This window comes from Haliotis asinina, chromosome 14 (genome assembly GCF_037392515.1).
Source record: "Haliotis asinina isolate JCU_RB_2024 chromosome 14, JCU_Hal_asi_v2, whole genome shotgun sequence".
NCBI lineage: Eukaryota > Metazoa > Mollusca > Gastropoda > Lepetellida > Haliotidae > Haliotis > Haliotis asinina.
In genome coordinates, this window is record NC_090293.1 from 39,369,934 (window position 1) to 39,388,227 (window position 18,294).

At 39.5% G+C, this 18,294-nt stretch overlaps 1 protein-coding gene across 1 annotated transcript in view; it reads right to left on the bottom strand.

The window, feature by feature from the left end:
* Window positions 1-3,389: 3,389 nt before the first annotated feature.
* The window catches only part of LOC137261153 (CCR4-NOT transcription complex subunit 11-like), a 124,374-nt gene continuing 109,469 nt past the window's right edge, over window positions 3,390-18,294 (bottom strand). Inside the window, exons 8-12 of the mRNA XM_067798857.1 lie at window positions 9,881-10,087; window positions 7,902-7,981; window positions 6,678-6,747; window positions 4,819-4,974; window positions 3,390-3,707 (exon numbers count right to left, since the gene is read on the bottom strand). Of these exons, the coding sequence (XP_067654958.1) occupies window positions 3,576-3,707; window positions 4,819-4,974; window positions 6,678-6,747; window positions 7,902-7,981; window positions 9,881-10,087 (645 nt within the window). The 3' untranslated portion in view covers window positions 3,390-3,575. The remainder of the gene's footprint in view (window positions 3,708-4,818; window positions 4,975-6,677; window positions 6,748-7,901; window positions 7,982-9,880; window positions 10,088-18,294) is intronic.

The window sequence follows — 18,294 nt, forward strand, 5'->3', positions numbered from 1 at the left end:
GGTAACTTCTACAGATTATTGATGCCCTCACATCACAGTCGGGGCTTAGTACAGGTTCACAGACATGGCTATCTTCTACAGATTACTGATGCCCTCACATGCACAGTCATGGCTTACTTAGTTCAGGTCCACTGATGAATTGATATACATTTGAATAAATTTGAGTGATGTATGTACATATACCTGAGATGTTTACATGGTTGTAAACCACATCAGATAGAACAACACCAAGCTCACCTATGTAAAGACTTATTATGTACATCACTCCCTACTGGCTGCCAATCAACATCCTCAATCCCTTATGTTATGCAATCATGTATCCAACTACCCATCTTGAGGAACCGGCGGGCCAAGGCGGGCCAAATATATAGTTAACTAACCAATCCATCAACAAACACCATGCCTACATGTGGTTAACGCAACACACACTCGTGAAAATAATGGTCAATCAGAAGCTACAAACGCGTAACATAATAGCTTTAACATGAGTTAATCGCTTGAAACTGGAATAGAAGCAGCCTGTGAACTGGCTGACCGAGATAGACTGTAAAGGAGGAATCCTTCAATGAAACAGGATTTAAAAACGTATAAATCCTGAATCTTGAAGGCTACACTTGATATCTCACTAATCGGACCAAGATACGTCTGCCAAGGCACTTCATAGTTACCCTAATCATAAAAATTTACGGTAACCAAACAAAAGTCCGCCGTTTGGAAACGGTGCAACAGTGACAAAACATCTGGACAACACGATCTTCAGGTAAACGAGTGAGTCACAACCCATAAAATCCGGGCTAAGCTATGTTGGCTACTTGACAAGACATCAATGCTACTACCATGTGAAGAAACTTGACCCATTAGTCCAGAAACTTGCTGCTGGTGTGAAAGGAAGGGTGTTGAAGATGATGAACCAGGCAAAGACTGCACCAAGCAATACACCAAAACACTTACAAGTAGTCTGTAATAATTTGACTCAGTGAAGCATCTTGGTTAGCAAGCTTATCAAGTAATGCCAAAACGGGTGGTTGTCTAACTGATATGGTTGAACCAAATCATTTATCAAAGGTGAAGATCTGATGGTAGATTAAATCTGGAACGAGATGAGTCCTTGTCGAGGAGGAGTCTTGAGATCGTCAGAACGTCAAGTGCTGAGATGTCTAGATTCACATAGCTACTACAATTGTTAGACCAGTAGAAACATGAGTGATCAGAAGATTTCCGGAGCATAAGTAAAAAAACGTTCAATATCTTTCAACAAGACTTAGTAGAAATATGAAAGCTGAGTTAGGGAATTTCACTATTTGCACATTTTTGTCAGAAACCCATCCCTCCCTTTTGAGACAGTCCAATTGTTGCCATAGAAACAGAAAAATGACAAAAGTCTGCGAATAGCAGAAGACACCTCTGCAGGTTATGTCTGATACATCTTCCAAGTTTTGCATAAAAATATACTCTTCAAAAAAGGTAGGGGAACTGAACTTTGAAGTCTGGAGAAAACACATTGAGGAATGTTAAAATGACATTTCTCTTGTGTATGCAGCATCATTTCACGTTATTACCACACTCAAGCACAATGCCTGGGAGGCACGCTAACAACGTGGGAGCCTCCTGCACGTGCATGGGCTGTCATTACTAATCTTGACGTTTTTCAGGCAAGTCCATAAATCACTGTAGAGCATTTTTTCTGATAACTTTCTTGTATCTGTGCATGGTCAGAGTTTTCAGGGTCAAATCACACACTACTGACTGAAAATTGTAAACCTGAAATTTTCATGTCATACTCCAGTCACCTAACAAGGAGGTAACTGAACGAATAACTTTGCTTTGAATGAAATCCATGTGGTCATACATTCTCAAAACATCCATTATTACTGTATCAACATTGATTCAATCCCATATATCTCCCAAATTTGACAATTGTACATTGAATGTAAAGTTCCTCTACATTTTTTGAAGAGTATATTTAACGTTTTTTTAGTTATGCTCCTGAAACAAGGCCATCCCTCCCTTTTTAGTCAAAGTCTGAACCATTTCCATGGAAGCCGAGAAAAATAAAAAAAACATAAATCTGCAAAAGGCACCACTTCAGGTTGTTTGATATATCTATCCCGTTTTGCATAACAATATTGTAATGCTCTGGAAACAACCCCATCCCTCCAAATAAAACTAAGGCCAAAAAATTTCCATGGAAACTGAGAAATATAAAGATGACAAAATCTGTAAATGACAAAAGGCACCACTTAGTAGCAGTTTGTTATATCTACTAATTTTTGTTTAGTAATATACAACTGCTTTTGAGTTATACTCGGGAAACAAAATGATTATTGATGGGCAGACAGACGGACAAGGCAATGACTATATTCCCCGAATTACATTGCAGAGGGATAAAAAAATATGAGAAACTGTAGACATCTGACAATGCGTCAGTAAAATCATCACCCTCCAACAGTTGAACCGTAAACAACGAACAGTTTCTACACTTTGTTTAATGCAGGGATTTTGTCGAGTTTTTATCAATTATGCTCTGTTTGCCAATAGGAGAAAGGACATCTGTATGTTCTAAAGGTATCTAAATTAAAGGAGCACATTCCTGATGGTGTTTGCGCCAGGATTACAAACCAACACAATCCACACAAGACGAGTGGAAATCCGAGGAAGAAATTATTATTAACAATGTGTGCAATTTACACTACTTAGGGTCAACTACACATGATATATTTCTCATGTTAACTTTATTGAAAACTGAGAACTTGCACAATACGTCCACAAAGTGGTGTGACAAGAAGAAGAATGATCACTGGGTAGATAGGAGAGCGTGCTGCATGCTCAGCCTGGGACAAGAGACCTGTCATATAAGGAGAACAGTCTGGGACTAGAGACATGTCATATAAGGAGCAGCCTGGGGAACACTGATGTACGGACAAGAGGGACCAAAAGGGAACGTTCTCATTTGTTCCACTCAGCTTTGAAGCAAGAGGGAGAAGTGCAAATCATGAGATAGGATAAATTTGAAAATATTCTACTTTGATTCACAGACAATAGTGTCAAGTACTAATTTTCTGAATGCAGTTTCACTGAACACTGGACTTGATTTTCCTGGAAACTGAGGCCTGATTGCTAGAGTCCCTCAATGGACAAAACTTTTCGTTTTGCTTAGAGACATAGAAAAAGCTTTAGAAGTTCATTTCAATTATCCATCAAAAGCACAAAATGATTTTCCTGGTTCTGCTTCACATTGAAAGAAATCATACATATATCAAATGTTATACACAAGCCGAGTAGCGAATCTTGTCTGTCAGTGAGGCATACTATGTTGCAAGCGCAGAATGTGTTCTAAATCAACGCATTCAGTGATACAGTGACTGGTACAAAAATAACAAAACAGTGGACACTGTTGTCCCACTCTTTACTGACATTTACCATTTGACTTTCATTTTTAGTGGTTTTGCAATGATCCTTCTTGTTTGGAGACATATGGACTGTACTTGGCATTTAGATGGAGTAAAAGCAAGACGTGACAGCAGTCATGAGTGAATGCACTTTATTTGTGAGTGAGTGCCACGGGGCTGTGACTTTCACCGAGCAGCAGGCAGAGGTGGAGGCTGAGGCTCTGCTGTGTCCAGGGACTTCAGTAATCGGAATAGGGCAGCTGCTTCTCGGATGCGACTGAATTCAATACAGAATGCCTGTACTTCAATGAAGATGTCCTGCAATACACAGATTTGTGAAGTAGTGACATCCAGTATGAATTTCTGTCTGTTCTACAACATTATTTCCAGGGCTCTATGTGCTGTTTACACAACTCTTGAAATGTTTTTCCATTATTAAGAAATACCCCATTAAAATAAGTAAAGAGAAGATCAAGGAAAGTTTGCAAACACTGACATTGTTGAAGGCTCCAGAAATCATCACAAAATAACACCAACTATTAACTCATACCAGATTAAAAACCTTGGCACAAGCTAACTAAATGCAACACAGATTAAAAATAGAATATCTTTAGCCTAAGCCATATTTTTACACATGGCTGCATGTGTCATGTATCTTTTGGATAGAGCTAAGGCGTTTCACCTTCAAGGACCCCATATTTTCCATCTTGCATTGTAACAGCAGCATAAACACATCATTTCAGGTGTCAAATCCCTAGAGCTCCATTTCAACATCTTTTGTGAAATACCAATGTAGTGAATACATGGGCCTATGGCTTTTCACTCTGTGGGTTAGCAGTTTCAAACATTCTGCCAAATCTCCTATCCAAAACATTAGAGTTGACTGACTAACCTTGTGCTAGTATTGGGCTGCAGAGTATAACCAGACTTGCCCTGTGTTAGTACTGGGATGTATATCTAGACTTGCCCTGTGTTAGTATTAGGGTGTAGAGTATATCTAGACTTGCCCTGTATTAGTACTGGAGTGTAGAGTATATCAAGACTTGCCCTGTGTTAGTACTGGGATGTATATCTAGACCTGCCCTGTGTTAGTACTGGACTGTAGAGTATATTTAGACTTGCCCTTTGTTAGTACTGGAGTGTAGAGTATATCTAGACTTGCCCTGTGTTAGTACTGGGGTGTAGAGTATATCTAGACTCGTCCTGTGTTAGTATTCGGGTATAGAGTATATCAAGACTCGCCCTGTGTTAGTATTGGGGTGTAGAGTATGTCTATACTTGCATTGTGTTAGTATTGTGGTGTACAGTATATCTAGACCTGCCCTGTGTTAGTACTGGGGTGTAGAGTATATCTATAATTGTCCTGTGTTAGTCATGGGGTTTTGACTAATGCATGTTTATTCCCCTGACCCCTTTTGACAAGACTTACCCTGACATCAATTGTCTTGTTGCGGATGAGGGACTGGAGGAACACACACACTAAGCGGACCAATCTGTTTTGCATGTAGCGATCTTTGATGGTTTCACAGGTTGATATACAGTTGGAGATATAGAGATGGATGAATTCAGGTGGCAGATCTACATGCTGGAAAACAACAACATCTTTGTTTTCAAACATATCCCCTCATGATCATTCTCATAAAATCTGACACTGTCAGAGTGTAGAACCATGCATGTCACTTGTGACCACTTCACCTCTGTCTGGGTTACACTGTCAGAGTGAGGTACCATGCATGTCACTTGTGACCACTTCACCTCTGTCTGGGTTACACTGTCAGAGTGAGGTACCATGCATGTCACTTGTGACCATTTCTCCTCTGTCTGGGTTACACTGTCAGAGTGAGGTACCATGCATGTCACGTGTGACCACTTCAACTCTGTCTGGGTTACACTGTCAGAGTGAGGTACCATGCATGTCACTTGTGATCACTTCACCTCTGTCTGGGTTACACTGTCAGAGTGAGGTACCATGCATGTCACGTGTGACCATTTCTCCTCTGTCTGGGTTACACTGTCAGAGTGAGGTACCATGCATGTCACGTGTGACCACTTCACCTCTGTCTGGGTTACACTGTCAGAGTGAGGTACCATGCATGTCACTTGTGACCACTTCTCCTCTGTCTGGGTTTTTAATAGAAAATAAACTGAGAATATTTTCCTCGCACATGAACTAAAGACTTGATAGATAAGATATGACCATAGTAACAAACTTAACTCAGACATATCACCAGGGTGTGGTGTTTTGCTACAAAGTGAAATCACAAAGTGTATCATTTGACTCATTTCAGCATTAGGGTTTCTTTGAAAAGCTATCTGCCAATCAGCTGAAACTTCAGGGTTTGCTTATTACTCTGAGGTACTAACAATCTTACTTATAGCAGGGACGGGATAATAATGAGGGATCACCACTCTGATGGTGGCCTGACAAGCATCTTATGGATTCTGCTATGCTTATAGTAGTGATTTTCTTGCATACAAGAATCACCTGTTCACTGATGCTGCAGTGTTTCTGCTGACGTAGTTATCTACCAGACACTACCACAATTTTTTATTGGCCATGAATGAAATTTGCCTGTAATATCCTATTACCTTATCATATCACCTGATCAAAAACTAAAAACACATGCACACAAGCATGCACACACACACATATGCACATACACATACATACACGATTAGTCCCTCACATATAAGATTCTTAATCAGTACATGCACTTTGAGACAGACCACTCCAGCTGTATATTGTTAAATTTCTAAGGAGCATGTATGGTCACACCATCATGCATTGACAAGATGCACAGTACTATATGGTAGCCTTTCTCAATACATCACCCTGTCATTTGCAAACCAGAAGTTAAATCCAGCCACCGTCAGACATCACTGGCTGTGCAATGATAACATGTAGGTTCAAAGGCAAAGCCTAGTCTACATTTCTTCAACTGAGGATTTTAGGTTACTATGCAACCTGATTTGTCACAACAGTGAAGACTAATTTGATTAATTTCAGGATGACATGAGTTGAAGTGTAAGCTTGCACTATGGATGATCAGTTAAATAATGATATTAAAGGGGTTGAGGCCACAACACACTGACCCGTTGGTTTTTTTCCTGTATATTATGACCAATGCATTATTTCTCCCCACCATATCAAGATATTAATATCATTACAAGAATAAGGTCCATCCATCCATTCATTCATTCACCAACCCACCATCCATCTTGGAAACAACTGCCAAGAAAATGACACAGTTAATGGATTCAACTGCCACTGGAGAGAAAGGAACTCACTGTTGTTAGCCTGTTGACAACCTCCATGGAGTGCAGTGACATCTCCATATTCACAAGCACTGAGAAATACCTGCCAACAGAAGAGTGCACTGCAGATGAGGATGAGTCCACATTTATTAAAAAAAACAGTAGTATTGATTAATCAACATTAAAGTTTTGTAACATTACAGCAGGAAAGTGAAGCAATGCAAGTCAAGATGTTGACTTTCTCATGAGTTTCCTCAAACGAATTTTGAGTTTTTATATGATCATATTTATATGTCATAAAATGTCTTCATCTTATGAGTTAGAATGTGTAATAATAGAGTGGTAAATGATACTGCTGTAACTGGTGCAGTAATGGTTTGGTGGTTGGGATTAAACCAGAAACATATTTTGACAACATCACTTAACATATGAGATCCTCATCATCAGTGTCAGGAACAGGAGTTGCAAGGTCAGCTTCATCACAAGGCTTATAAAAGCTTTTTGACAACACATTGATCATGTCTGCAAAATGTTTGTTATGGTGGGTACAGTTCAAGATTAAGATACAAAATTTATATGATTTGGTGATCTTGGGACTAATTACCAAGTTCAAGATATCATGTGTATGTGTGTCTCAAACTTCGAGACATAAATACAAAAATAATGACAACTATATAAGAAGAGGTTGGGACCAGAGATTAGGTTCGAGATACGTTCAAGATTCGAGATTCAAGAGTTCAAGATCCAGGGAGTTTACTGGGCCTAGATTTTCGAAGCTCTCTTAGCACTAAGATAGTCGTACGTTAACGTTAGCGTTTAGGGGAAAAGTGGTTTCACCAGTTGCACTGCCCTGCCCCTAAAGCACATCCACGGCTTGAATTGGGAAGGTATTCAAACACAGCAAATGATGCATGCAAGGATTATTGCTGCAGTTAAAGTTTGGGAACAAGAGATGTTTCTTGTGATTACAAGCACTTTGAGTCTGCAGTTATACAGACCATAATGGTCGGAAAGGGAGGCTCCTGATTCAATTAGAAGGGAACTTCAAGAGATTTTAGGTGTTCCACTATCTTCGCACAGAAGAAGGAGATAGCATAATAAGCATAATAAGCATAATAAGCATGAGTCAGGATAAGGAAAAATAGTGATAACTGTGTTTTAATTATGTGTGTTTTTTTGGTTGCATGTGATCTTTATCTAGTGCTGGAGTTACAAGGTACTGCTAATTTTCTACAGAATAAAAAGTGGGTAGCTTACTCTGTTATTTGGTTAGAAGGCATCAACTTCAGCAAAGCTTCAATGGCGACTAGTGGATTGTTTTCAACTAGATCTGGCAGCTGAAATGTCAAATCACACCATTGGTGTTAGATGAATCAGCTTATCAGCAACAACTACAAGTTCTCTGCAACTTACCAGTATGCATCAGACCATACATCAGAAAGTCATTTCATCAGTCATATAACAGGAACTTAAACATGCTGTCTTCACACCATCAGAGACAGTTGTGCTGGGGTTACACTAAATTCCTGGCTGCCATGACAGCCCCTTTTCCTAGAAACTTAGTGTGCCATATTTTTCTTCCAAAGTCAAGTTTTGTTAGGTCCTGCTAAGTTTTCTCACTGCCTATCATGGTACTCAGCCAAGTTTTGGAGCATGTTTGTGCCCCTGGTATAAAATAAGACCTCACCAGCAATAGTAGCCATTGTATCCTGAGAGACAAGAGCAGCAGAAACCCCCAAGATGAATATTTGGTGTTTGTATGTTTGCTGGAGGCATACATTGAGTACCTGCATAATTCTTCCTCTCAGAACACGTTCACCAAATCAGACTGTGGAAGTACAGAATCTATTACTCTTGTTAAGGGGAGAAGAACTTGGGATTCAAACCCACAGTCTCAGAGTGAAACACATCTAATCACCAGCACACAAAGTCAGCAATCCATCCCACTCAGCCTTTATGGTTTCTTGCTAGGTTTGAATCCTGGAAGGTTCAGCTTCCCTTTAAAATTGTACTAGAGTATGCACATTCCTAAGAAAGTGTGTTTCAAAATATACACATGGAAAAGAGTATCTTATCACACATTATTTTTAACCTCCATATAGGATAATTTTGTTTGTCAGTATGATTGTTTTACCATTCAGGTGCACCATTCTCTGATTCCGAACATCAGCTTCCAAACAGTTTCATCTAGATAGTATCGGTGAGGTATCATATATAAGGGCACTGTTATTCTCACATGTATATGGTTTTGTGTGGTTTAATCAATCTGTTGGCAATCTATATTTACTTCTAAACAATTTATGTAAAGTAGCCAAAAATATATGCTATCAAGGATGGCCATCCAACTTGGAAAACAGGTCACGTTATGATTTATTCAATATGTTTAAGACTTTATTAGAGCCAGGAAAATATCTATCAGTTTTAACAAATTGTAACCTAAGAAAAAATACAAAGAATTTGTCCATAATGTAACAATGCCATAGAAGACACAATACATTTTACCTTTCAATCTCCCTTTTATGCAGAAATACAAACTAAATATATACCAGAACATTTCTCATCAAAAACAAGTACAATAGGGTTTGTTTCTTTTTTGTCATCAAATGATTCCGATATAATCTTAAAACTATCTTTATCTGGAAAGCATGGAAAGGAATGTGATATACTTTATCATTTCCACTGTACAGGGGCAGATACAGCTTTTGAAAAAAAGCACACTTAATTTTCACCCAAGTTTCAATGGTCATATAACAACATTTCTCAACAAAAGAGGGGACATCCCTGACACCCTCTCTGGATCCGCCTATGCTGTATCTGTACTAGTCAGTACATTCTCACTCAATGTATTTATGTAAACTATGTGGGCTGATAGCCTTTGATACAATAAAACATCTTTGACTTTTGACTAGGAAATGAGTTTAGATATGCACACGCTATGATCAAAGGCGAACATCAAGTACTGTATGTGTACACATCATTAAAGACCACAATATAATATCATCGCACACTAATTTGCATAAAGTCAGTCTGTTACAAATTAGTCTGCACTACTCATTTCTGCACTAATCTCTCCTCAGTAAAGTTGTCTTATTATGTATCCTATCTCCCTGCCACTGGAACTGTGGTTAGGCCAAACTTAATTCAACAGAAATTGTAGGAATAAATATGAAAAAAAAGAAACAAACATTTTTTTCCCTATTTCTGCCAGTACTGTATATGGTATGTATGGTCCTAACCTTTCCAGGGGTGAGTCCTATATGGTAGACCAGCTTAGAGTCTCTGTCCAGTTCCACCAAAATCTGTTGCTGATGTGCAGGGGTCAGAGAACCTTTGAAAGCTTTTGCCATTAGTCTGCGAACTTCTGCCCCAGCTGAGCTGCTGACACACATACTGGTGTCCCAGGAAACCTTGTACTCATACTCCACAGGGTTCATCCAGACCAACTACAAAACAAATGGGGCTACAATGTTAGTAAAAACATCAACCAGACTAACTACAACACCAACTACAAAACAAATTGGGCTACAGTTTTGAACAACATCATCAATACCAATTAGAACACAGGTTGGTCTACAGTCAGTTAACATGTTCATCAGGACCAAAATAGGTTGGTCAGTAAACACATCCAGACCAATGACAACACAGGTTGGTCCACAAGGTGAATAAACACATCCAGACCAATGACAACACCAGTTGGTTGACATGGTGAATAAACAAATCCAGACCAATGACAACACAGGTTGGTCTACATGGTGAATAAACACATCCAGACCAATGACAACACAGGTTGGTCTACATGGTGAATAAACACATCCAGACCAATGACAACACAGGTTGGTCTACATGGTGAATAAACACATCCAGACCAATGACAACACAAGTTGGTTGACAAGGTGAATAAACACATCCAGACCAATGACAACACCAGTTGGTTGACATGGTGAATAAACAAATCCAGACCAATGACAACACAAGTTGGTCGTCATGGTGAATAAACACATCCAGACCAATGACAACACAGGTTGATCCACAAGGTGAATAAACACATCCTGACCAATGACAACACAAGTTGGTTGACATGGTGAATAAACAAATCCAGACCAATGACAACACAAGTTGGTTGACATGGTGAATAAACACATCCAGACCAATGACAACACAGGTTGATCCACAAGGTGAATAAACACATCCTGACCAATGACAACACAGGTTGATCCACAAGGTGAATAAACACATCCAGACCAATGACAACACCAGTTGGTTGACATGGTGAATAAACAAATCCAGACCAATGACAACACAGGTTGGTCTACATGGTGAATAAACACATCCAGACCAATGACAACACAGGTTGATCCACAAGGTGAATAAACACATCCTGACCAATGACAACACAGGTTGGTCTACATAGTGAATAAACACATCCAGACCAATGACAACACCAGTTGGTTGACATGGTGAATAAACACATCCAGACCAATGACAACACAAGTTGGTTGACATGGTGAATAAACACATCCAGACCAATGACAAGACAAGTTGGTCGTCATGGTGAATAAACACATCCAGACCAATGACAACACAAGTTGGTTGACATGGTGAATAAACACATCCAGACCAATGACAACACAGGTTGGTTGACATGGTGAATAAACACATCCAGACCAATGACAACACCAGTTGGTTGACATGGTAAATAAACACATCCAGACCAATGACAACACAAGTTGGTTGACATGGTGAATAAACACATCCAGACCAATGACAACACAAGTTGGTTGACATGGTGAATAAACACATCCAGACCAATGACAACACAAGTTGGTTGACATGGTGAATAAACACATCCAGACCAATGACAACACAAGTTGGTTGACATGGTGAATAAACACATCCAGACCAATGACAACACAAGTTGGTTGACATGGTGAATAAACACATCCAGACCAATGACAACACAAGTTGGTCTACATAGTGAATAAACACATCCAGACCAATGACAACACCAGTTGGTTGACATGGTGAATAAACACATCCAGACCAATGACAACACAAGTTGGTTGACATGGTGAATAAACAAATCCAGACCAATGACAACACAAGTTGGTCGTCATGGTGAATAAACACATCCAGACCAATGACAACACAAGTTGGTTGACATGGTGAATAAACAAATCCAGACCAATGACAACACAAGTTGGTTGACATGGTGAATAAACACATCCAGACCAATGACAACACCAGTTGGTTGACATGGTGAATAAACACATCCAGACCAATGACAACACAAGTTGGTTGACATGGTGAATAAACAAATCCAGACCAATGACAACACAAGTTGGTCGTCATGGTGAATAAACACATCCAGACCAATGACAACACAGGTTGGTCTACATGGTGAATAAACACATCCAGACCAATGACAACACAGGTTGATCCACAAGGTGAATAAACACATCCTGACCAATGACAACACAGGTTGATCCACAAGGTGAATAAACACATCCAGACCAATGACAACACCAGTTGGTTGACATGGTGAATAAACACATCCAGACCAATGACAACACAGGTTGGTCCACAAGGTGAATAAACACATCCAGACTAACTAAAACAAATTACTGAATGTTTAGCTTTAACCAAGAATAACCTCTTTTACCCTTGTTTTTTTTTCAAACCTGAAGATGTCTTGATAATGGGTGTTAAATGCCCCATGTACGCTTTATATGCAATGGATTGCATTCACCGCACAAGGAAAAATAAGACAAAGGTCCTGGAGTGTCACAAGCATTAAAATATTTATGCAAAAAAAGTAGCAACAGATCTTATCCTGAAGGAACGGGATAAACAGCTTAGTAGGCAATGATATAGTTTGAAAGGTGTATATGGACAACGATCACATATGTATATATAATGTGTGAATGTTCCATGTTGTTTGGGGCATAAAATCGGAATAATGAATTATCACCCAAGTATCACAAATGTGCTTCACATCGACCACTTACTATCTGTAACCAGTGAAAGGGTGGCAAAGCCACATTCAAAAAACAGATACCCAAAATTGATGTGGTTTTCTGGGTTTCCCGATAATTCTGTCAAAACATGCCTATTGATTCAAACAGGTTACCATATTTATCAAAACAAGAAATGTTTCCTTATTATTCTATTCTGATAATAACAGGTAATACCTTCATTAGCACAATGTAATATACTGATAAATATTGATGACAATTATTATAACTATCATATTACATATCACAACTGACATGAGGATGTATTTTTCAGGTACAGTGTGATTAAGCATATTAAAGGCAAAGACACAATGATGTTACTGCACATAAAGGAGATCACCCACAAGGTCAGAGTATTCCATCAGTGTTAGAAGGCCTAACTGCAATACACTATTTTTCCCTTTACGTTCAAGCTTTTTTCCCCCATGATGTTAAAGGTTATTTAAGTCTATCTGACACAACAAGAAAGAGAATAACTACAAAGAGAGATCAAATGATCAACCAGAGGACATGTGGCACTTTTTTAGAGGCTACCAGGCAGTCCAGGAATGATAACGGAGACAAGACATGAGTCAGGATACATTTAAAAATCTACATTTATAGTACTATTAGCAGTGCTGTTATTAACACATGTTGAATAAATTGGATGTACGTCCCGGTCTAACACTCTCCATTCACAGATACAGCATGTTTTCATGCAATCCATGTGAGATGCAATTGAGATAAAATATTTGCTTAATTGAACATCATTTGTGAAAAATGATCCATGGTTATGAAGGTCAAAGGAGATATGAATCAAATTCAAGTGCTAATATTGACAGATGCCTCATAATTAAAGAGGATTGTTTTGAATTGGATCGCAGAGGAAAATAGAGAGAGTGGGTGAAAATTGAGAGAGTGATGGTTACCAGACAGTCACAGGAAGCACAAGTGCACATGCACTGGAGGTGATGCCTTCGGGTTAAATGTTTTACTGTTCTTTTGAAACACAGACACAGAGATTTCCACTCTATTTACTTAATGTGTGTCATGAAAATAATGTATTTGTGTTTCCTTAGATAAAGATTGCATGCACAAAAGAAAACAGTGGGGTGAACGCTCAAAAATAACAATTCAGCAAAGCGAGACAAAAAGCTTTACGTTTAGACACATTTCCATAAACTAAATGGAAATAGCATCAATGAATAGCAATGATAGATTTTGAAAATTTTAACAATAAATTGTATATTTATAATACTTATCCTATTACCCACCGACCCCCACATCCCTCCCCTCTTCTTGGAGTCTAATCGTAATCTGTGTTAGTTGGGAAAGTCAATCCCCTCTTCTTGATCTACCACAAAAAGAACTGCTTGATCATTACAACTCTCTTAAGTCTGGATTAGAGGGTGTGACTGTGCTGGCTGCCTCTTTTTCAAGACTCTCGAAGTTGCATCTTCAGGAATTTAAGTAGCTCCACTGAGACTCGAAAGTGTGTTTCATGCTCAACCTTCCATTTGATGTCACGAATTGAAAAAGGAAGGCAAAGATCAAAGCTGATGAAACAACTCCACCCATTACAAATCGCCACACAACGTGTGACTCAAGAGGCGACGATGTCTAATAGCCAGCATATACCCCAAGAAAAGCAAAATCTGGTCAAGCACCACTTGAAATTGGTCATGAAAAATAGTTATTGAACTGCAGTATCTAATGCAACATATGTCATATTTGGGATTTCACTTTCTTAGTAAAGTACAAATTCTAGTACTTTTTTTTTCGGTTGAGTTCCATCTGGGATTCGAACCCGCACCCTCAGAGTCAGGCACCTAATCGCCAGCACATAAAGTCAGCCGCCTAGCCCGCTCAGCCACCACAACTTCCACAAAAATGAAAGTCGGACAACTGGTAGTCTAGAATGCGTACTTTGTGTACCCCTCTGATGAGTGTAAATTGGCACGGCTCCCACGGCCGAAAGCTATGATTACACGATGCCATTTAGAAAGTGGTCAAATGCAACATATGTCATATTTGGGATTTCACTTTCTTAGTAAAGTACAAATTCTAGTACTTTTTTTTTTTTTTCTTATTTTATTATTTTTTTTTTTGACCACTTTCTAAATGGCATCGTGTAATCATGCAGTATCTAAGTTCTTTAACTGTCAATCTTCAAAGAGAAAAGGGGAATTGTTCTGTTTTGAACATAAAGTAAAATAGACTCATGAAGCTTGGTGTTGAATATGAAGAAATCCAGTGAACGGTTCTTAAGATATCTCTCTAACAAGCTTAACATGCAGCTTAATATGCTGAAGCTTGGCACTGAATATGAAGAAAATCTAGAGAACAGTTGTAGTTACATAGACAATAGCAATTTTGGACCAGGTCCTTTTCTAGGAACCAATTTAAAAATTGGGATCCGGAGAAGTCCCTTATTTCAAACCACTATTGTCTGTAGTACTACAGATGTGCATGCAAAATTTGGTTGATATCGGCCCCATATAGTTTTCATGATATGGACTTTTAAGTGAACATGGTGTTATGATATGGGTCTTGGGTCCATGTGAGGGTTCCAATGAAATCCCTTATCTAACTGGCGTGCTGGTTTGCTTGGGGGAATTAACTCAGCGAAGAGTCCGAAGTCACAAGAAGCTAATTACAATTTTATTAACAAGAGATAGAATAACAAGGGCGGTCACAGAGAGTCAGTACAACCCTCTGGGCTGAGGGCTACAATAGCCAATGAAATACAGTATAAACAAAATGGGGTGTGTCCTACCAGAACAACTTCAATGGCCAGACAGGGGGAGTACTTAATCTTTTAATCCTATTGTAAGAGGAATTAATCTTGTTGGATGCTTACTGAATGCTTGATTGCTTACTCTGGGCTGGATCTTTAACAACTGGAGTTTGCATAATGTTATTTTACTGTAGGTGATGGAATGTTTATCTCATCAAAGCAGTTTATTAACCTGTCTATATATAACCCGTCTTAGTGAATGGTTTGTCTTACAGTGGAGTTCTGATTACCTCAGGCTAGGATTTTAACTCTGTGAAATTGTCTGGTCAAAACTTATACCCTTTTCAGTAGAATGTCTTACCACTTTTGACAGGAGTCTTGTCTAAGCTATTACTGATACATGATGAAACTTATATTCTTTTTTCATATTTTCCTAATATTTGAATGCTAATGTATTGATTGTACTGCTTACAATTAATAATGAATTTTGGCATGAATTATCATTTCATGATAATGGGGTCAGCCAGGAAAAGGCTAAAATGTTGCCTGTGGGTTGCTGCTCCTCCGAGCGAGCATCATGGGCTTAGTTTCAGATTTTTGCTGTTATGGAGTAAAGACAATATTTCTCAGATGGACTTTTAAAAAAAAGACACAACTGGTGCCACTGTGAACCACACACTGTCACGTACTGAGATAATGTTCGCTTGAACAGCTATCGTAGGCAGCTATGGCTTAACACTCGCGCTTACAATCCACCTCAACAACATGTGAACAAATATCATACAGTGAACTATGTGAAAGGGATCCTGTTGTGACATACGATCATCAACTCCTCGCTGACAAATGCTCACTGCGGCCTGTATTTCAAGTAGTACTAGACTGGCTGGCTGTCTTTGATGTCGACCATGTTGATATTGTACATTTTATGGACCATATTAGATCGGTGGCACGATTTCACCTTGACGTCGCGCTTTGCCAGCAGCTACCACATGACTCTTATGAACTCATGTTCGGGACTGACTTGCAATACGGAAGGCCAGGTCAAGGGACTGCATTTGTACATGTGTTCCAACTTCAAGTCTTTGGCTTTGGCAACTTCGTTTGAATCTTTCGTCATCAGCGGTTTCGCTTCCTTGTAGCCTTGACGGCCAGGGTGTACTTGTAGGTTTTGTGCATCACCCTGTCTTGTGGGAGAAACAGGAGGCTGCTGAGGAACACGATTTGGGTTCGAAATGGGGAATTTTAATCTCAGGACATACTGAGCCGGTGGTAGACGTGCCAGATGGCTTGTTTTTTTAGCCAGGATTTGACTTAATCTTCCAAGACTCGAGCGTTTTGGCAAGCTTTGGGACGGCGTTCATGCCTTTCCAGTACCCATGCGGACTGCAATAAATTTTTTCCATTGATGGCAAAAGATGACATCTGCGTGATACATGCCATTGACAAACGTTTTTCCATTGGTTGTCAACTCTTTTGTTATAACATGACATGAGGGTATACTTCTAACTGAGTTTTCAGGGGTGGTGCTTGCGGCAGTGGTGCTATCACACAGCTTTCACATATGGGATCCATTGATGAGTTTTATTGTTTTTCTTCTGCTGTTTAACTAACCACCCTTTGCAACCAGCAGGTACTCTTTTCGGTTTCTTCTTTTTTCACTCATTGCTGTTGTTGTGGTTCCTCCATCATCTGTTGCTGTTCGGGGACGGCATTCTCCCTGACGACATTTTGTGCGGTATTATTATCATCATTTTCCTTTTCTTTAAATTGTCAATGCTTCGTCATCATCACCGCTGCCGTCACCGGAGCCAAAACATGGTGTATTTGTGATACAGTACACAGCTGACGGTGCTCAGAGCATGTTCATGATGCATAAATCTTTCTCTGGCTTCGTATCTCTTTACAACTTGTTGATTTCTTTGGGAGACATTTTGTGAATTTGATCAGGAGTGTATTGGTCGCTGCCACCATTCAAGTAAAGTTTGGTCTGTCACCAAACGTGAGCGCCACAAGTCTCTCTTGCTTTGTCTCATTGCTGCGTTTAGTATCATCCTCCTTCATCATTTGCACCACCCGTTCGTCACACTCTATCTTGTAGACATAACAAACAATTTTTAAGTCTAATAAAATAAACTCCAGTGCATGAGAAACAGAGCAAGATGAAAGTCAAGCTACACACAAGGAGAATTTTGAACATTTGCTAAATGTTTGCGTAAGTTTTGCTGGAATTTGCTCAAGCTAGCAGACTTCATACGTTACAGGTTGGTCGGTTTTCAACAGTTTAGTATGTTTCATTTCAGCAAGCTGTATTCTCACACGTTCTTGATTGCTTGGAATCACATCGTTTTCTTGCAAGTATTCCTCGAATGAATCAATGTCCTTACAGTGAAACAAGGCATCTGTAAGTTGAACTTCTGTGTCTACACCCACACGTTGTGCTTCGTGCCCGAGAAGGCCAGGTATGACGTGTCGTCCCAGAGGAACAGCTTCGATTCTTCTCTCAGATAACCGGGGCAAGTGCGCAGCGACATCCAGGTCTGTCGCCACCAACGCTCTCTCTCTGTACGTCTTGTTCACGCTCAAAGTTGGGCAGATGATGACGATGTGGTCGAACACGTCTCAAAAGTAACCTTCGTGCTGGTCCTGCACAAATGCTGTCTTGTTGCATCCGGTCTGACCACACATGAGGACTATACAGGAAGGATCGCAAGGCAGATCAATAGATGGTTCCACAAATCTTTAATTGTCTATGTTGGGCTGAGTGTCCATGACGTACGTGTATAAATTCAATTTGCCTCAGTTTGAGCATTCTTGGTGATTTGGACAGTGATCCCCTCACTGGTGTTGATGCGACTGCAGCCCATAGTTGTCTGTGGATCGCATGTCCATCCACAACGTGTTCTTGGTGGTCAGGTACTCCAAA